We start from the raw sequence: 19,078 nt of genomic DNA, 5'->3' as shown, positions 1-19,078 counted from the left end.
GGGTGATAAAAAAAAAAAAGAGTACTAAGAATGTTTTCAAAGCTAATCTTTATTGAGTCGTATGCTGAGTGGCAACCCGAGATGTGAGAAACTTCCATTAGCTGCTCCCATAATTCACACAGACAGGCTGCGGTGAGGCCTCATGCCCGATTCCTAACATAAATCATCGATATGTCTGACACAAGCTGCTGCTCCTTCTGTGAAAAGTTACCAATCATTCAATGAAAATTACCCGGAAGCTCCTGAAAACATTCCTCCATAGACTTGCCTTACAGAGCAAATCAGTCTGCTTCAAAGTGACCTCTTACACACTTAGCGAGCTTCAAACCTTGACAGTAACTTCCTGGAAAATGATGGAAAATGAGAGAAAATAAAAAGCAGAGTATACTCCAGAGTTTGCCATCTTTAGATTGACAGTGGTAACAATGGGGAGTCAACCAATTAGTGATTATATAACTGTAACTGCTGTTCCTGAAATGTCGCAAATGTATATCACAATTAATACAGTGTGCAGGAGTTTTTTTTAATAGCTTTACTACCTTTCGAAAGTGTCAATCATTTAAGGTCCAATCTGTAAGATATCTACTGAATTAAGTGATAAAGTGACCTTACTATGTGATCAGACATTAAGGAAACATGCTCTGTTGAAGTGCTGGCTTCTCTGACAACAATGCAGCAGCCAGTATGTCCTCCTTCTAACTTTAGATTCTGCTCCTGAATGCTCTGGATTTGTTTGAACCAGAGAGGGTAGGCGCTTTTGAGACACCCTCACACGGCCCGTTTTGGACACCCCTTGGTTTGCCAGATATGAGAGCAGTTATCAGGTCAAACCAACAGGTGTTGCAGAGATGGAAGCGGGCAAAAGAAGTGGTTCAGATGTGGTAAACTGCGTGTGCATTGACTCTAGGGAGAAGGGGTTGCAGTACCCATTTTAAATGCTACGCGTCAGAGTTACATCTCGCTCCTTCAAAAAAAAAACATAATGTATAATTTTCCAGCCTGTGGTTTTGCAAAGTATTGAAGGAGGAAAATGTAGACTTCCTTTACTTGATGCTTAATAGAGGCGGAGGTTATTGAAATATCACAGCGCTGGCTGAGGCTGTGTTTGAAGGCCCCAATTCACAATTTGTCTTTTCACGAGGCGAGGAAATCTTGCGGACACCCCTGCTCAGCTGTCATGTTCAACACAAGATGTAGAACTTTCTTTTCTCTGAGAACTTTATAACCTGAACGTGACAAATAAACACAATGCAATATGAAATGGAGAGATTGTTTTTTTCTTGCAAAAATTTACTTTCTGTTTGCATTTGTTAGCGGCCCAAAAAGGCTGGACCTGAATGCAGCACTTTTCACGTACAAAATAATTTGTACATTGATCTTTTTTTCACTGATTGTACATGAGTTTCTCTAGATATCACACTAGGGCAAGAACGTTTTAGAGGTTTGTTTATAAAATATTGAATTTATATATACTGTATGGAGCAGGGTTACTGTATATTTGTGTTTCTGTCCACCATCCCCGACAGCTACCCATGCTGTATGGGAAGAGACTGTTGGTGATGTTTGCTGTGGCACACTGTCTGCAGACAGCTCTGTGTAAAACAACACAGCCAGGCGGCAACACCGCCAATACCAGACTGGCAGCTTACAGGGCGCTTCCTGCCGCAGGTCAACATTTTTTCATAAGTCCAACAGGCTTTAAACAGCACGTCTGCACGTCCAGACACTTCTGGACACAAGCAGAGCCGAAGCCCGCGCTACACCAACAGAAGCACAGCTCCCACATGTACGCCATAATCCAGAAATTAATCAAGGACTTTACTCTGATACTTTCGGAGACAGACTGGCAGTGTGAGCTGAAGTCGTCCGTCAGAGTTGTCAGAAGCAGGGGTGGACTCAGGCGGTCTGAGGGGCGGGAAGAATTAAGAGGGCACCGGCTGCATGCAGTGTGGCACCAGTGTACTGAGTTCATTGTGAAACAGATACAGACTCTCATAAGTATTTAAATAGCTTATTTTGTCATATCAGGCATTCAGAGGGAGATTCCATTATTCATAAAACTGGGCCAAATTTTTTTATAGTCTAGGATCACAGCCTCTAAGTGTCTGACAACATTGCAGACAACATCCCTGCTGAGATCGTTTGGTTGCAGCCATAACAACCAGTTTCATAACTGCAGGCTGAAAGAAATCTACTGAAGCGAACCCAGAACAAAAACATTTTACTCTGCGTTATTCTTTGAAAAGAGGAGCTGGTGTTTTTAACGTAACGTAAAAACTGTCACATCCTGTGGTATGTCTGCTGCTGTACTGGACTGCAGAGACAGTTTCAGAGTGCTTACAGGAGGAGCTTGCAGGTATGAAGTCGTCTTGAACCTGCCATGCTCCCTGTGGCACTTACAGACTCTGACAGCTTCATGCGGCCGGGTCCAAACGCAGCGCCGTGCTCAGGGGCTCTGAGAGGCATGTGATGGATGTGCGGAAGGTTTCTCTGAGACATGTTGGCTCACATTGCATCATGACGAGCTGCCGCATTCAGGGGCAACTTTCGGGATAAAACATAACAGTGTCCACCCTGCTGGTATGCAGAATGTGAACTTGTAACCTGTGGAGGTATGGTAATGGGTTAAAGACAGTGAGTTTTACAAGATCCACAGCCCAGTCTGGCAGTTACTGTGGTAATTTCAGGGTTAACTAGCTGTGCAGAATGACATCATAAACATCCAGACCTCCAAAGAAAGTAAAAAGAGTCCTCCGATGGACCACCTGTAGAGGGAAACGTACATTAATATGACTGATGATGACTTGCACTCTGTGACAGGTCAAACAGAGACACAGAGAGAGAGAGATGAGTGGGATGGTGAGTTTCTTGAAGATAACTGTTATCTTACAGAAATGAAAATTGCTCCATTTAACGTGGACCCACCAACATGATCAAGAGGATCATTTTTATTTGACACTTTGAGGAGAGTGAGTCTGTAAAAACCTGTAATGAAACGTGTCTCACTCCGCCTGTAGAGCTCGAAATTCACTCAAGAATTTCTCTTCATGGTTTCAGTTCCCCTTCAAGAATCCACGACCGTGTCCAAACTCCTGAGTTGAAACAATGAACGCTAATTTTACACATTTCCAGGCTCCAAATGTTGTCACCAGCACCCTTCACGGAAGTCATTTGGCTTCAATTTTGTACAGCGGAGAGAGATAGAGACATGTCGTCCATCCAGTGTTTAGCACCCGTGTGTCCAACAGAAACTCAGCGTGCTGGTTGAAAGCAAACCCAAGCTTCACCCTTGTTTTGGAATGAGCTTTCGCTTTTTGGTGTTTAATTTTTCTCTTTTTGCCGTTACATCCACATACTCCATGATCGCTGAATTGTACCCACTCCTAAACTCACCTGTGTGCTGTCATTGGCTGGGGGACACATATCCGCTCCACAGCCAGTAAACCAAACCTGAGTCAACCAAAAAGAAACACAAGAACAAAATCCAGTTTAGAGGTCAGGGTGACACAGACACAGTGACCACCACACATGTATGGAGACCCAGATGTGATGACTGAGCGGCATTACTTTAGTATAAGTCTGTATTTCATTTTTAGGGAAAGCTACTGACTCTTATCTTTAAGAAGGCAAACTTGCTTGATTTGAAATAATACATTGCAAAGTTTGCACCTGAAATTTTCACTTCTATATCCCCATGTACGGAGGCTATAATCCTCCAAGCGGGCCACTCAGGTTCAAATCCAACCTGTGGATCCTTTCCCACTCACTCTCTCTCCCTGATTTCTGTCTCTATCCACTGTCCAATCGCTCCAATAAAGGAAACGAAAAGCCCCAAAAATAAATCTTCAAACCAGGAATTAAATCTGTTACAATTGTTTATTGTTGTATGAAAATCTTTAAAGACAAAAAGGCTTAAGAAAATGAAGTAAATGAACCTTGTGGGAAATAACAAATACCTTTTCAGACAAACTAAATAAGCGCAGAGGTTATGATGACAAGCTCTTAATCATTAGCTTAAACCTTTGAGAATGAGTGAATGTTTCTGCAGGAAGTGACAGCAACCTTTTCTAAATAATGAAGCTGTTTCACTGAGACGGTGAGTTAGGTGGAGTAATAGTGTGTGTGTGTTGTGTGTAGGCAGATGGAGCAGATGCTGCTACATTAACAGCAGCGTCTCGACTTGCTGCAACACGGCAGCTGCCTCCCTCCAGGCTACAGCTCCCTCGCCCCTCATCAGAGCCTCTGTGACCGGATCAACTCTGCTCTCATACAGCCAGTGACACCGTCAGCACGCCCCCTCCGTCATGATATACTCATGTGTACATCGCTCTGCTCATAAAGACAGATTTTACTGACATCATATCCTCCTGATCACTCTTAATGTCACAGGTGTGAACATGTTGGCGTTTATCACTGTGTTGGAGGAGGAACCGGCAGATTAAAACCCTGTCAACATGGACTTCAGCTCAGGGCTCGGAGGAAAACACACGTTACGTAACGATCATCATTCTGGAATATGAGACATTTGCTTCTTTAATATCTTAAGAAAAATCATAAATGTACAAATTTAGATGAAGAAGTCTCAAGTAAAGTTGGCTTATTTTTTACTTATTACAAATTCAGGCCTTTTTTTATGCATGAATGGATGGGCAGCCACCATTGGCCTGTGTGCTACAAAGACCACTGGCTGTGGGGACAAAGGATCTCCTGAACCTCTCAGTCCTGCAGGGCAGCGAAATTAGCCGTCCACTGCAGCTACTTCTCTGGCCTGCCATGACGTCACGAAGAGGATGACATGACCACCACTGTCCTTTCTTTGGCACGTGTCTCAGAACCTCAATCCTCAGATGAGTCCCTACATCTGCCTGAAACTGAGCCAGCCTTTATTTATATCAGCTTGTTGAGCCACGTAGTCTTCTTGTCAGACATGTTGTTGGTTCTGTTAAGAGTACACTTCACTTCTATGATCCAAAACTCTCCACTTTATTAGTTTCGGTTTAAAAAAAAGAGAGAAAGATTTCCACTTCATTGAGTTCAAACTCGTTGACATTTTATTGACAAAACTTACTTGATATAACAAATTATCTTCTGTACACATCTTACTTTACTCATAACAAAACAAAAACAGTCAGACTGAAGAGATAACACAGCGGACATGGTGAGATTCATCCACTTGCAGCCACTTGGAACGGGTAGTGCTGGGGGAAATCATGGATGAGCTTCAGAGCTTCATTATACAGCTCTAAATCTGACAGGGGGAGGAGGGGGGGGAAGGACAGAAGATTGATTTGAGATTTACAATGGATGAACGCTGCTGTGTTTTTTAAAGTTGATGTAACTAATAAGATGAAGACGTACCGAATGTGATGCCTTTGTCCTCCCGCAGCATGCTGTATGTGGAGGCCATTATCACGCCTTTGTTTGACACCATGCCGATCACCTCCACAACGCCGCTCATCTCCTCATCCAGCTGCAGGAAAAAACATAAATCAATGCTGGATTTTAAAGCTCTTTCGATACCGCCCCTTCGATTCAAACCTTAGAAATAAAATCAGCCAAGCAGTTTTGTTATGCCTAACAGACTTTTACCCCCAGGTATAAAAAAATTACACAAAAAAAGACGATGTGCACAGGCTACAGTCCTCAAACTGTGAGCCTGCCCTGAATCCTCGCCAAGACGTTCTGAGGAGGATTGTTAAACAGAAGACATTTTGATTAGTCGAGACCAGCAGGTGAATCTGTGTCCGTCCGTCCGGACAGTAAGACTTCAGAGCACCGGATTCTAGTAATCGCTCACTAGTATCAACAGACCAATCACAATTCTCGATAACAAATTGGTGTGGTGTTGAACTATGACGACTGTGGGTGGATTTCAACACCACAGCGCCCGTGGGTGGGCTTTCCAGGCCGCCTCGTGGTCGGTGCAAGACACAGAACCAATGTTAATCGAACAAGTTGAGTTGGTGACTCTGTGTCCGTCGGGAAGATAAGAACATTACTGAAAGGTGCTCAGAGCAGATAGTTTGAGGTTATTTATATTTTTTGTATTTTAATGTCTCATTTTCACTTAATGTCATAGTTCTGTATTTCTTTTAGATTCTTTATAAAACATTTTCATATTTAATCTCCTCTGTGTTTCTTAATGCCGTTCTTGAGATGTCTTGTTTCAAGCACTTTGAATTAACTTGTTGTTTAAATGTGTTTAATAAATAAAAACACCTGCCGTACCTTGATTAAAAAAAAAAAAAGATTATATTTTCATTTACAATCTTTCCAGGGTACACATAATTATCAGTCACAGCAAACGTTGCCCTCAAACGAGGAAAACATTCACATAAATGTTGCCCTCAATAGATAATATACAGCAAAACGCAATGGCGCCCTCTAGCGTCCGATCGAGCAAACTGCACTGTGGGAGAACAGAACATTATTTTATTTACATCAAGCTGTTTATGATTTAACCTTAAATTTATGACAATATTTCTGGGAATCATAATATTTAGTTCTTCAAGGAACTTAAAAAAAAAATAGGTTTCCAGTAGTGGAAAACAAGAGTTTCGTTTAAGTAACCCGGTTTCTTTCAGTTTGTGTTCATCACCTGATTAAATAAGATCGTAAAAGTCACTCACGGGTTCGTTTAGTTCAACTGTTGCGATCTGTCCGTCTCCATCAGCCACGGTGAACGTCTTTCCTGTTGGATGCACCTGAATGGAAACACTTTTGGGGTTAATTCCTGGCATTCACAGAGGTATCTTAAGTGCGCCGTGCTCCTGTAAAACTGACGCGGACTACAAACACCAAAAAACGCACCTTCTCCACGCGTCCAACGAAGCAGACCGGCTTGTTGATGTTCTGTGACAGCATGGAGCAGTTAATCCTCGTTTTCGGGACGTCCAGTATTCCTGCCATCTTCACCGTTTGCTGTTTTTCGCGTTTCTGGACCCGGGTGTACAAAGCGACAGGGCGCGCGCGCGGGAAAAATGTCGAGTTACGCTGTGTGTAACACGGCAGCGCGCGCGGGCGGAGCGTCTACTTTCTACATTCGAACTGATGACGTCTTTGAACTACGGCATCCCGGCGGGGTTAAAATCGAACGCATCGAACTCTTATAACGACACATCCGTCGTGCTCCAACATTATATTCCCCGAAAACATCATTAAATTGGTTCCGTTGTTGACAGCGTTTAATTTAAAATGTAAAGTCTTAAGAAATACAGAAACACACTCGATAATGATTAATCGGATCATAGTTTATTAATGAAAAAAATCTGAACACGACTTACGCCGTTTTACTCCTAGAATAGACCCCTTTTATTTTATTTTCCTTCATGGTCTGTCTTTAAGTTTATTTGTGCGGTTCATTATCCCCCGTTCTTTCAAATATAAATCACGATGTTGCATCACTCGTCGAAAACACATCTTTTTTTTTTTTTGGAAATAAACTTCTGGTGGGAACTTTAGTTGACATTTAAAAGTTTCGACACGGAACGCCGCTTATGGGGAGACACGTGACGTCATCATCATAACAGAATAAACACGGATGATATTGGACGGAGAGGAAGCGCACTTGGAAGACTAATGAGGTTATAATCTGTGGTTTAAAATTAGTTTAGCGAAACTAACTCTTAGCAGAGCTGAACTTTAACCGAACTAACTTAGGCTAACTCGCTTCCCTCGATAGTTTGAGACCATGAACTGACTTCACTTCTTTATGTTGAACTTCAGGACGAAGCACAGCGACAGTAAGACAGACATTTTACATTTCTTTGACATTTAGCTTGTTGTTGTTACGTGTTGTAAAGAAAGAGGAGATTAAATCCTCACAAAGGTGTAATAAACATAAAACTGCATGTGATATATGTTGCACTGCGGTGACATCAGGGTTAAGATGATGAAGATAACAAAACTAATGTTTTTTTTAAACATGATCTATATTACAACATGTTTTCATTTCATTACAGTTACAGATGCACCAATCTGCTTTTTTTTCAGTTCAGATCTGATACATAAGTACTGATACTTTGTATTATTGTTAGTTTTATTGTTGTTGTTGTTGTTGGTATTATGTGTAAGTCTCCCCAAAGCTGTAGTTAACCTGGTATTGCATTCCTCACTGAAAGAGAGTAAAATTAAAACAATTCCAAAGAGATGTATTGTTTTAAACTTTTTTTCTGGCTGCACATACAAACAGGAAGCAGCAACACCTGTCAACATTTTAAAAATACATCTTTATATTTGTACTTTTGGATCAAATAGAAGAAGCTGTTCCATCTCGTCTAAATGTCGTCATGGAGACGATTTGTGGATACTTCAGTGGCAGGAGCTGAGAAAGACTAAAGTGCCCAATAATGTTTCTTGATTGGCGTCGGCGTCTTCAGTCCGATAACCGATACGTAAATACCATCAATATCGGACCTGATACCGACATTACATTTGTATCTTTCCCAATCTCTAACAATTTGTTTTCTTTGCCTAAGAAAGACGAGTATTTGTGCCTGTAAGCATTTGAACTTTACATCTTATCTTTTCTAACACTTCACTTCCTGGCAGCTTTTTTTTTTTTTTTTTAGCTCTAGCTTTGATTTTCTCCACACAGGGCAATCATCATGTTCAGTTTTCTTCAATGATTTCATATTTGATTTTCTCCGCACAGGGCAATCATCATGTTCAGTTTTCTTGGACTCCGTAAGGACTCAAAGAAGTCAACTGAGAAGGAAGTAGATGGAGGCTTCGTCATGATTGGTGAGAAACACCACATCATTAAAAAAAAAAAAAAAAAAATACAATTGGTGATTTGTTAACTCAAAAACACTGTTAATTCATGAACAACATCTGGCAGATTTATTTTTTTTACCAGCATCAAGTAAAAACTGTTTCTGTCATCATAAAGAAAAGGGATGTTAAAATGATGTAAACCATTTTTAAAAGTCTAAAAAAACATGGTTTAAAGATTCACTCCTTATGCTCCAAGAACTTTTGCAGGTAGAATATTTTGTACCTAATGATGGCTTTATACAGGGAATAATGTTAAAGTGACAGAATTGAAAAGCTGTTTGGGGTGGTGTTCCTATATCAAAACCGTATTACATGAAAAGGGATCGATGGCGAGATCAAAAACCGCAAGCAACACATAAACATTTGGAGTATTACACTAAAGTTTTGTCATTGAAACGGTTTTTGCGTTACATTTCCTGGAAGGTTACATTACAAAGTTTCAGTTGTCATCCCTGTCTCGTGATCATATCACACACGCTTCAGAGGGTGTTGCTTTGTGTTGCAGACATTGAATCTTCTTTTTTTTTTCTTTCTTTTTTTTTTTTCTGGATTGAAAACTCAAAATCTCAAAGTCTACTCACTTGAATCTGATGGCCCCCTCAGCGGAGTGGATATAAAGATCTTAATTCATATATGTACATGTAATAATTTCTAAAGAGATATATAACATGGCCCGTTGTCTCTTTCCTGAAACATAAAGGGCGTTCACACTTGCAGAAATCTCCTGAAAAACTCCGGAGGGGCTGTACATGTGAACGCAAACAGCTCAATTTTCCGCTCAGACTTCACCCGGAGTTTCTCCTGCCAGACCCCGAGTATGTTTTCCGCAGCAAGTCACAGTGGGCTGACGTGAGAACGCAGCAGGATATTATCAGGAGAATTCACCGTCAGACAGGGATAGTCTCCCGCTGTGTGGAGCATGCAGTATGTGAACAGCCAGGTGGGGAGAATATTCAGCGCTGTCCTCCTGAAATGATCAGGATATTTTCAGGAGTGCATATATGTGAAAACGGCTTTAGAGTTTCACCTTCTAAACATAAAAGTGGCTTTTTTATGAGAGATCAGACAGTGGATGGAGTCAGAAATCAGGGAGAGAGTAAGAGTGGGGAAATGAGCCACAGGCCGGATTTGAAACCGGGCTGTCCACTTTGAGTAGTACAGTGTCTGTACATGAGGCACGCAAACTAACCACTCGGCCACTGGCGCCCCAGTTGTAAGGCTTTTATCTAATTCTGTATTTCACATTAACGTAGCTCTAACTTACCCTTAAGAAGAATGTGTACTTATTTAGATTCAGTATTTATAGATGCCCAGTAGTGATTGTACATTCTCCCGCTTTATAGCCAAGCCATCTGTTTGAACCTAAAAACACAACAAGCACACATGAATCGAGGCTTGTTCTAAATTAAACATCATTGTACTTCATCATCTCCCAGATAAGTGCAGTATTCTTCTTCCTCGTGGGTGTAATTGTTGAGCTGCTATAAAAGGCACAGATGGTCAGGAGCTGCGTGTTATTTTTGGCAGAGGAGAACAACAGTCGAGGCCACGCTTCTTTCTTTTTTTCTTTTTTTTTTCAGACCGAGGCGGCACACTGAGCTCACAGACGTTCACTCTAAACCTCCTGCTCACCGTCCAGTCATCTTATCAAAGATAGCCTTAGAATCAGCAACGTGCTGGTTAAATGGCTTCAGTAAACTCAAAGAAAGATCATGGTGACACGACTTCCAAATATAGCTCGATCAGATATGATCACCTGAGGTTTTTTCATTAGAGCTGGAAGACGCTCTGAGGTGTTTAAAAGTGCATTTGTTCCTTTTAATGAAGTTTGGTTGTTTTACCTGAAATATTGGTATTTTTAGACCCGGGCACTATTTTTACACATTTGGAGGTCTTAGTGACTAATAGGTAGGAAAAGTCTTTTGAGTTTCTCCAACCAGCAGCAGGGGAACAGACTGTAGTGGCTGCATCGTAACCTGAGAGCAGTTAGCTCTTTCTAGCCCCGTTTCCACCAAGCGGTCCCGTTCAGTTCAGTTCGGTTCAGTAACCATTTATCGGCGTGTCCACCGTTAAAAAAATTGGGAACGGTACCAAAATAATTAAGCCACCTGTTGTCAGACAATCTGAAAAACAATCTGATCCTGTCAGTGAGTAAAAAGAACATTTGGTGGACAAACTTTTGGTTGTGTGCACTTGCCTGCGAGGATAACATTTTCATGAAGATGTGTTAGCCACAAAGCTAAAGAAATAGCGGATCTTCCCTTTAACTCCTGCAGTCTTTGGTATATTTGGACTGAACAGAGCAGATGTCCAGAGCTGAGCTGAAAGTCTCACGCAGGACGAGATGACGGGTGCAGAGCTCATGACCGTTGAAGGCAGGCTGGAGCGAGCTTCAGGCTGTGGAGTCTCAGCAGGTCCAGCCTTTTGGTCACTTCTGCCATAAAAATGTCCCCTCTACTCTGTGTGTGTCTGTGTGTGTCTGTGTGTGTCTGTGTGTGTCTGTGTGTGTGTTTGTGTGTGTGTTTGGTTACGCAGGAAGAACCCTATCATGTGAAGGAAGACTTAAAGAGAGTTATTTTCCAATCGATTTTCAAAACGTATCATGATATATCTAAGAAACAAGGTTTAAACAAAAAAAAAAAAAAATCAAGGTCAAATTTTAGGAGCTGAGAGAACTGAGGGTTGAGTCAGCTTACATTCTTTTATCTTCACCTTTCGCTTGTGTTGCAAACTAACTGTTCATCCTTTTGATGCTCCAATGATGTCTCGACAACTTACACAAATGTGACAAAACAAATTCACCCCCCCGTACAAGTGTGTGCTGGTGGAGACCTGAGCTAATCAGACCTATTTGTTTGTTTGTTTTTGTACCAGGCTGTAAACATGTTAGTTTCTGCTGTACAAACGGCTTTTTTGAATGTGGTGTGTATGTGACATTCGGTGCTCCTGCAGCCGGCCTCGACACTAGGTGAACTGCAGGATTTTTGCACTTCTGCGGCGGCTTCATTTCTTCCACACGGGGAGGTTGCCGCTTGCGTTGACCCCCCCCCCCCCCCGAGGAAGCTCTCGTCTTTCAGCGGGGAACGACGCTGTGGAGACACAGAGAGACGGTGACGTCAGTGGGAATGATCTCACTCTGTGGAAACACTCCGTTTCACTCTGGAGAGAAAGAGAGGGACAACAGATTTTCACTCTCATGTTCTCCCATCAGTCTCTGCACTCACTCAGTGTTTTGGGCCGCTTGTCGAGGAAGCTCTAATGAACTGGCTCATTGTCGGCAGCCTGCTGGGAGCGTAAAACCTTAAAATAGGAAGAGACGTGAGATAAAAATAACTCTCAGTCCAGCACATTTTAATTCAGTGTTCTGGTGTTCTACACTGGTATGAACATGCTCATCAACCATAGTGGACATATTTGAATAAGTAACCCCCCCCCCCTCCCCCCCCCCCCCTGTGAAAATGTTAATGCCCTTTAAGGTAAACCTGAACTTTTGGAAAACTGTGTGCAGCCTTCACTATAGCAAACAAATCTCACTCAAATAAAAATGAAAAGTTTGATCTGCAAGACATCAGAATGAAGAGAAAACATAGACGTGTGGTTACAGAACCCGTAGAGCCAGAGTGACGGCTTTACAGCTTTTGTTTTTTTCTGGCTGCGGTCGTAAATCTGAGAGTTTCCGCACAGTTCTGCATAACCAACAAAAAATCTCTTATAAAAGCTTTTGTGGATTTATGTCCTGCTAAGCAACTTATGACTGATCAGGTTACCTCTTAGTGTGTGGAACATTGAGATGCTTTAGAGGGTCAAACTGAGGCTACAACAAAACATTCTCCTCGTTATTAACCTGTAAACCTTCTGTGAAAAGTGTTTGTGAAAAAAGGTCAGAAAATATAAGAAACGACAATATCCCCAAAGTTGTAAACACAAGAGGATACAAACAGGGAAAAGAAAATCTATGCGTGGGAGAAAACAGACTTCTTCAGTGTGACATCTTTCGATTTGAAATTAAACTGTAACTCTGTCACCTAGTGTTTAAAATGGGTATTGCAGTCCACATTCAAAACACTGTAGAGAGCTCTCTCCCCCCCCCCGCCCCCTCCTCTCTAGAGTCGATGCTCTCTCAGGTTGCCATGTGGTGGACACTGAAGCTTCAGTGTTTAGCCAGCTCTGCATCGCTCTGTAAACCTTTCTGCACACAAACCTCTCTCCATTTTTCAAAAGCATCTCCAATATTGATCCTAGTTTGAGCACGTTTCTGCTTGTGGAGCTTATTAGAAACATGCAGAGGCTTTTTAGGTCGGGTACAATCACTTCTATCTGAACCAGTTCTCTTGCCCGCTTCCATCACTGCAACACCTGTTGACCTGATAACTGCTCTCATATCTGGCAAACCGAGGGGCGTCCAAAACAGCCATGTGGGGGTGCCTTAAAACCGCCTACCTTCTCTGGTCCAAACAAATCCAGAGCATTCAGGAGCAGAATCTAAAGTTAGAAGGAGGACATACTGGCTGCTGCATTGTTGTCAGAGAAGCCAGCACTTCAACATAGCATGTTTCCTTAATGTCTGATCATATAGTAAGGTCACTTTATCATTTCAGTCAGTAGATATCTTACAGATTGGACCTTTAACTGTCTGACTGTTCCAGCTTGGGATTGTTCCATTGTTTTTTTTTTTTTTTGTGCTGTCAAGTTTACAACACATCATTCACAATCTGACTCCTGAACTTTGTTTTAACTTTAACATTTCATTGATGAGGAATCTGTTGCCTAACTGTCAATTAACTTGCATCCTCTCTGTGTGTCTTGTTTAGGAGAGACGGTGGAAGAACAGAGGAAGAAGGTACAGAACATGAACATCGCACATCCGTCAACAAACGTCATCGTGCAGCCGTCCAGGGTGAGTGTGTCATGATGGGAAATGGACTTCTTTTCTAGTCTTCTGACGACTCAAAGTGCTTTTGCACCGCATATCACACCTACACATTCACACACGGATGGTAGAGGCTGCTGTGTAAAGCAACCGTTAGTATAAACTAACACAATCATACGCTGCCGACAAAGCAGGGGGAGCAACTTGGGGTTAAGTATCTCCCCAAAAGACACATTAGGCATGTGGCTACAGGAGCTGGGGATCGAACGTTGACCGACTCTACCAACTGATCCACAGCCGCCCACAATGTTTATATAATAATGAAGATAAGCTGTGTGATATTGCAATCAGCATCTCGATAATCAGTGCAGTATTTAGTTCTTATATCAGGACAGAGTCTTGAAGTCTTGTTTTTCCTTCACGAGTGATTCAGCTGTGACACCTGTTTCTGTTCACATCCCAGCTGCTCTGTGGTTCATTCACAACAATCTGCCCTGCTGGGATGTCAACATGTGCTGATGGCTGAGTCTGTGTGCCACTATGTGCCTCCAACATTTAATAATTCACTCCGCTGTCTTTAAAACTGAGCTGTGCTTGCCAGTAGATTCTCATTCTTAACACAAACACCTCATTGTAAATCTCACAGATGCAAAAAAATGTCCTTAATTAAAAGCTAACAGAGTGAATATATGGGCATACATGTGTTACATATGGCATCATGGAGCTCCCACACGTCACACAGTCAGTGAGAAAACAGGACCTGTTGCTCGGCGTGTGTCGCTCCACCCTCCCTAACGCTGCCGCCCCAAAGGAAAGCTCTGCCTCATAATTACAGAGGAATAACCATTTCCTGTTACTACATCCCTTTGGCATTTAATGTCACATTTGCTGTTAATTACATGCTTAAAAGTTCAAAAGCAAAGTCTCGAATCTGCCACTTTAGATAGATTTTTAGATCCCGGCCTGCACTGCTCTGAAGGAGGTAAATACTCAAGAGAGACTGTCATCATGATATACCAAAAATAAAACTGGTTAATATGTCACAACTTTTGAAGAATTGCACGTACAAATCTCACCTCCAAAAACACATCAAGCAGCCCCTCAATAATTCTCTCTTCCAAGTGCTAAAAATATGAGAGCATCCTCAGTTTAACTTCTCTGTGTCACCTTCATGAACTCCCTGCTGCAGGCTGCATGTGTAAACTCTGCACACCGTCCAGTTATAGCAGCATATCTGTCAGTGTAATGGAGGGGACTACGCCTCTGCTGCTTCCTTCCTTAGGATGTTACAGAACTGAAAGCCGGTGTCTGAGCGCTCAAGATACACAAAGCATGACTAATGTCAGGACTAACTATAACATCTATGATGATATGTGATGCTTTCGTTTACCTCCAGCAGAGCAAATCTGAACTTTGAACAAGACAGAGCAAGAAATAAAGTAACTGAATGAAGGATGGATGGTTTTGCTCTCCAGGGGTGCCGTTAGCCTAGCGGTTGGTGCACGCGCCTCATGTGCAGAGGCTCAAGTCCTCGAGAGCGGGCGGCCCCCCGGGTTCGAATCCGACCTGTCTTTCAAGCATGTCGTTCCCCACCTTCTCTCTCTCTCTCTCTCTCTCTCCCCCCCCGTTTCTGATTCTATTCACTGTCCTGTCTTCTAAAATGAAATAAAAATGAATCTTTAAAACGAAAAAGAAAAACATCTCTCCGGGCGTTTCTACTCGTTTGGAGCATCAGGGTTTTATAAATTCCCTCAAAGTCAAAGGTCAGAAATGTCAAGATGTTCAGCGTCACAGGAGCGGACCCAAAGATGGCTCCAGTTTCATTAAAAATGAACTGATTTCAGTTTGATGAAACTGGGCCTTTATTTTTATTTTCTCTGCTCGTGCAGCTTTGACATTTCACTATTTACATTTAAGCACAGTACAGGATTCTACTCCTGATGGGATGAAGCACATCCGCTCCTTCTTTGTCCTAGTCTCATCATATCCATAATAACCATATTTAACAACCATATTAAAGCTTTGTTGTCAAAATCCGCTCCAATTAGGAACGGCACGTTCACATCTTTAGCCCTATTCAGACCTGCCCGTTCAAGGTGTGATATTTACGCCCCTTTGACGCCTCGCCTTTACTGTGAACGTCATGGAGGCGTAATGAGGGGATTAAGTGTTCCCACCTCTGTACCATCTTCAGAGGTCGTAACAGGGGCGTTACAGGGACGAGACAGGACAGTTTGACTTATTCTCTAAATGCTAAATGGACTTGAGCTTGTATCGTACTTTTCTAGTCTTCTGACTACTCAAAGCGTTTTTTTTACCCCGCATGTCACACCGACACATTCACACGCTGATGGTAGAGGCTGCTCTGTGAAGTGTCCTTCAGTATTAATTATTCCATTCATACACATTCATACGACGCAGATGAAGCAGTGGGAGCATCTTGGGGTTAAGTGTCTTGCCCAAGGACACATCGGACATGTGGCTGCAGGAGGTGGGGATCGAACCCTTCTAGTTGAGAGACAACCGACTCTACCAACTGAGCCACAGCATCGCCGAATGCAAAAATGAGAAATAAAACCTCCCCACTCTCGTTATGTTCTTATTTCCAGCACTGATACTATCTTTACAAAGATATGTTTTTGTCATGTATTGTTCCTTTTAAACTAAGCACAAAGTAACAGTGTCATCGTGAACTTCCCCCTTTCTGCTTCTTCCTCTGTTCACTAACACTGAATCTGTTTCTCCTTCCCCTCACAGTCTTACTGTCCATATCCAGCTCAGGCCGCAAACCTCCCTGCAGCTTCACCCGTCTCGGCTCCCGCAGCAGGAAGCGCAGCGGTGGAAGCTGCTCCGACTCACCCTGACCTCCTCGGGGACATCCCCTTCACTCTGGCTCCTCACGTCCTGGCAATGCAGGCTGGATTCCCCCTGATCCCTGACGTGCTGATGTCCCGGGACATAAACTACAGCCTGGCTAGTTTTCAGTACGACTTCACTTTAGAAAACTCCGTGCTGCATAACGTCTAGTCTTTTCAAATTTAAACATCAGGGTATGGTTATAGGAGTTACACCCAGTGGCAGATTGTTGGTTTTTCTGGACACTCCACAATAAATGGAACAAGAAAATGTGATTCTGTAGCATTAAGGTCAACTTAAAGGTTATCCAAATGATATAAAACAAATAATTTCTGTAATTACAAACAAATTTAAGCTGTCATGTTATTGTCCATCTTTAGAGGAAAGGAAATCTAATAACGCTGGAAGGGACAAATGGGAGCAAGACGCTTTTCTATCTGTTGGTCTTGTAGATCTGAGCTTGACTTCATATTCGTAGTTAACTTCATTCCCATGTTGTTTCTCTTAATGTAAACAAAGTTAGCAGCAAGCTTTAGATCAGTCAGATATTAAAGAAAATCAAACTCATCACTTGGTAAGAAATGGGAACATCGTCCCAAAAATGTTGTAAGGGTAAAGCAGAAAATGAACAGGCCTTGTTTATGGTTTTAAAACTCAAATGTCCCAGCTCTTTACCCTTGTTACTATAGAACAACCAACTACGGAAAGTGAGTTGGGTCAAAGTTTAACTAAGGAGTTGGTCTATAAACTGTTGTGGGTGGTTTACAATCATAGACTGTGTAAAAAGAGGATGTAGCTCCTTCAGTAACTTTAATCACAATAAGTTCCTCTGATGACTATAATTCTGCTTCCTGCACCAAATCCAACAAGTCCAGACAAAGTTTCATGTTCTGGGCCATTTTGTTGCGTAAAGCCTCGGGCTTGGGTTGGTATATTAGTAAGAATTGACTCTCTTAGGTGCCAATATTCTGCGTCTTTATATTTAACCGATTGCAATAATAAGTACACAGTCAGGTGTGAACACATTTGGACTTTGAAGATGTAAAAACGTAGTCTGCACGTCTGGGTTACACAGCTTGTTTTTCCTCTTGTGGCTTTTTTTTTTTTTTTGATGCCTCAAATTTGCCAGATCTCAGCTATGAACTTGTTCCCAACAGTCGCCCCAAAAACAAAACAAGCCCTCAGTTTAACAGAAATGCAATCTATCCCTGAACGATGTTTGACACGTCTTTGCAAAGCCCTCCGAAGTCCTTACGTCTTCTACTTTTAGAAAGTTGTTTCATTTCAAACGGTACCAAAGAAGGACGGGTTTTCAGGTCTTTTTGAGAAACGTGGCGGTGAAATAATGAAGCAATAACTTATCATCGAGGCCGAGTGTTTGAACGAGAATTCATCTGCCGAGCCAAATCCAAGTTTTCTGTCGAGTTGTTGCACAGATAGTTCTAACTCGTGTTGGATCTATTGAAAGATAAATATTGATGTACAAACTGCACCCTGTGGAGAATATTAAGGATGTTATTGAGTAGGTAATAGTTCTATTTTTACACTACCACTACAAAAACAGCCATTATGTAATAATGAAATAAAAAAGTAATTATGCTTATATAGGCCATCTGCTATTACTGCCCGTTTTCAGCAGGTGTAAATGTTCCTCGACCTTCGATCATTTCAATCCAGCTGAATTGTTTTTGCCCATCTTCATTCGCTTGTGTTATTTATTCTGTCTCTGTTTTCTGCTGGTCCGTCTGGGTTTTCACCGCACACATGGATTTTTCAACTTTCGCCCTTGTTTGGGTTGATGTGTGCATTGGGGTTTGAGTTGTATTTATTCCCACAGAGTCATTGCAAAGAATTTACAAAACCCCCTAGTGGACCTTTTGATTTATTTCTACCTGATCAAATGTGTTCTCTTCAAACCTGCCGTGCCTTTCACAGACTGTCAACAAAACGTACATGCAGTGATTTTTTTTTTCGAGGGAAATGCTGAGACGTCTTATTATTTTCTGTAGTTTAATCTGCTCTCTAATTCTCTCTGTAAAGTTTGTACTATACCTGTTGATGCTGATAATGTGTTCCTTTGGTTGTGACTTTGGACTGCGACTTATGTAGCAAACACATTTTTAGGATGTTGTTGAACTTGTTACTGTATCTCAATGATTTGTCCATGCTTATGATCACATTAAAGGGGACATATTATGAAAAATCCACTTGTACGGTGTTTTTGAACATATACACCTGCCTATTGTTTAATCTAATGTATGCACACAGTTTAATTACCAAGCATAAGTCCATCAAATCAGGCCAACCTGCAGCTTATTAGCATTGGTTAAAGCTCCCTTACACCCAATAGACAGCCCCATGGACAGATCCCGGAAGTAGTCTAGAACCAATCAGAGAGCAGTCTTAGTGATTTGGTCCAACCCATCGTCCGACCTCCCTCTGACTGTAGTTTTAAATTGACAGCTGTTGTTTTGGAAATAGAGGCAGGGGACTGAGGTGCGAGAAAGACAGAAGTGACCAAATTATCAAAGTAACGCGGTAATAACGACTTTATTTGGGGGGGGTGTGTGGGGGGGG

The 19,078-nt window shown here is 42.0% G+C and overlaps 2 protein-coding genes across 3 annotated transcripts; one reads left to right on the top strand and one right to left on the bottom strand.

Moving 5' to 3' along the window:
* Positions 1-5,028: 5,028 nt before the first annotated feature.
* On the bottom strand, positions 5,029-6,968 carry rpa3 (replication protein A3). Its single transcript, XM_020638659.3, has 4 exons — positions 6,811-6,968; positions 6,630-6,704; positions 5,359-5,470; positions 5,029-5,248 (listed from the first exon to the last, which is right to left on the bottom strand). Exons 1-4 carry the CDS (start codon positions 6,907-6,909, stop codon positions 5,166-5,168), a joined length of 369 nt encoding a protein of 122 aa, XP_020494315.1. The 5' UTR covers positions 6,910-6,968; the 3' UTR covers positions 5,029-5,165.
* A 538-nt stretch (positions 6,969-7,506) lies between these two features.
* On the top strand, positions 7,507-18,704 carry umad1 (UBAP1-MVB12-associated (UMA) domain containing 1). 2 transcript variants are annotated; one of them, XM_020638625.3, is made up of 4 exons: positions 7,507-7,742; positions 8,654-8,742; positions 13,587-13,672; positions 16,403-18,704. In XM_020638625.3, exons 2-4 carry the CDS (start codon positions 8,664-8,666, stop codon positions 16,670-16,672), a joined length of 435 nt encoding a protein of 144 aa, XP_020494281.1. In that variant the 5' UTR covers positions 7,507-7,742; positions 8,654-8,663; the 3' UTR covers positions 16,673-18,704. The 2 variants fall into 2 exon arrangements, with proteins under 2 accessions (XP_020494281.1, XP_065804322.1); XM_065948250.1 differs by having other exon boundaries at positions 7,518-7,583.
* The last annotated feature ends 374 nt before the right edge of the window (positions 18,705-19,078 follow it).

The sequence above is a fragment of the Labrus bergylta genome, chromosome 19, assembly GCF_963930695.1.
Source record: "Labrus bergylta chromosome 19, fLabBer1.1, whole genome shotgun sequence".
Taxonomy (NCBI): domain Eukaryota; kingdom Metazoa; phylum Chordata; class Actinopteri; order Labriformes; family Labridae; genus Labrus; species Labrus bergylta.
Note: the sequence above shows the minus strand (reverse complement) of the source record. Positions and strands in the feature narration are given on the sequence as shown.

What these genes read in the sequence shown, in the direction of transcription:
- rpa3 (XM_020638659.3), bottom strand. Translation starts at nt 6,909, where the DNA reads ATGGCAGGAATACTGGACGTCCCGAAAACGAGGATTAACTGCTCCATG. An exon ending in TCGTTGGACGCGTGGAGAAG is followed by an intron (nt 6,705 to 6,810) that starts GTGCGTTTTTTG and finishes GTTTCCATTCAG; the next exon opens with GTGCATCCAACAGGAAAGAC. An exon ending in GGACAAAGGCATCACATTCG is followed by an intron (nt 5,249 to 5,358) that starts GTACGTCTTCAT and finishes TCCCCCTGTCAG; the next exon opens with ATTTAGAGCTGTATAATGAA.
- umad1 (XM_065948250.1), top strand. An exon ending in TGGAGGCTTCGTCATGATTG is followed by an intron (nt 8,743 to 13,586) that starts GTGAGAAACACC and finishes TGTCTTGTTTAG; the next exon opens with GAGAGACGGTGGAAGAACAG. An exon ending in TCATCGTGCAGCCGTCCAGG is followed by an intron (nt 13,673 to 16,402) that starts GTGAGTGTGTCA and finishes TTCCCCTCACAG; the next exon opens with TCTTACTGTCCATATCCAGC.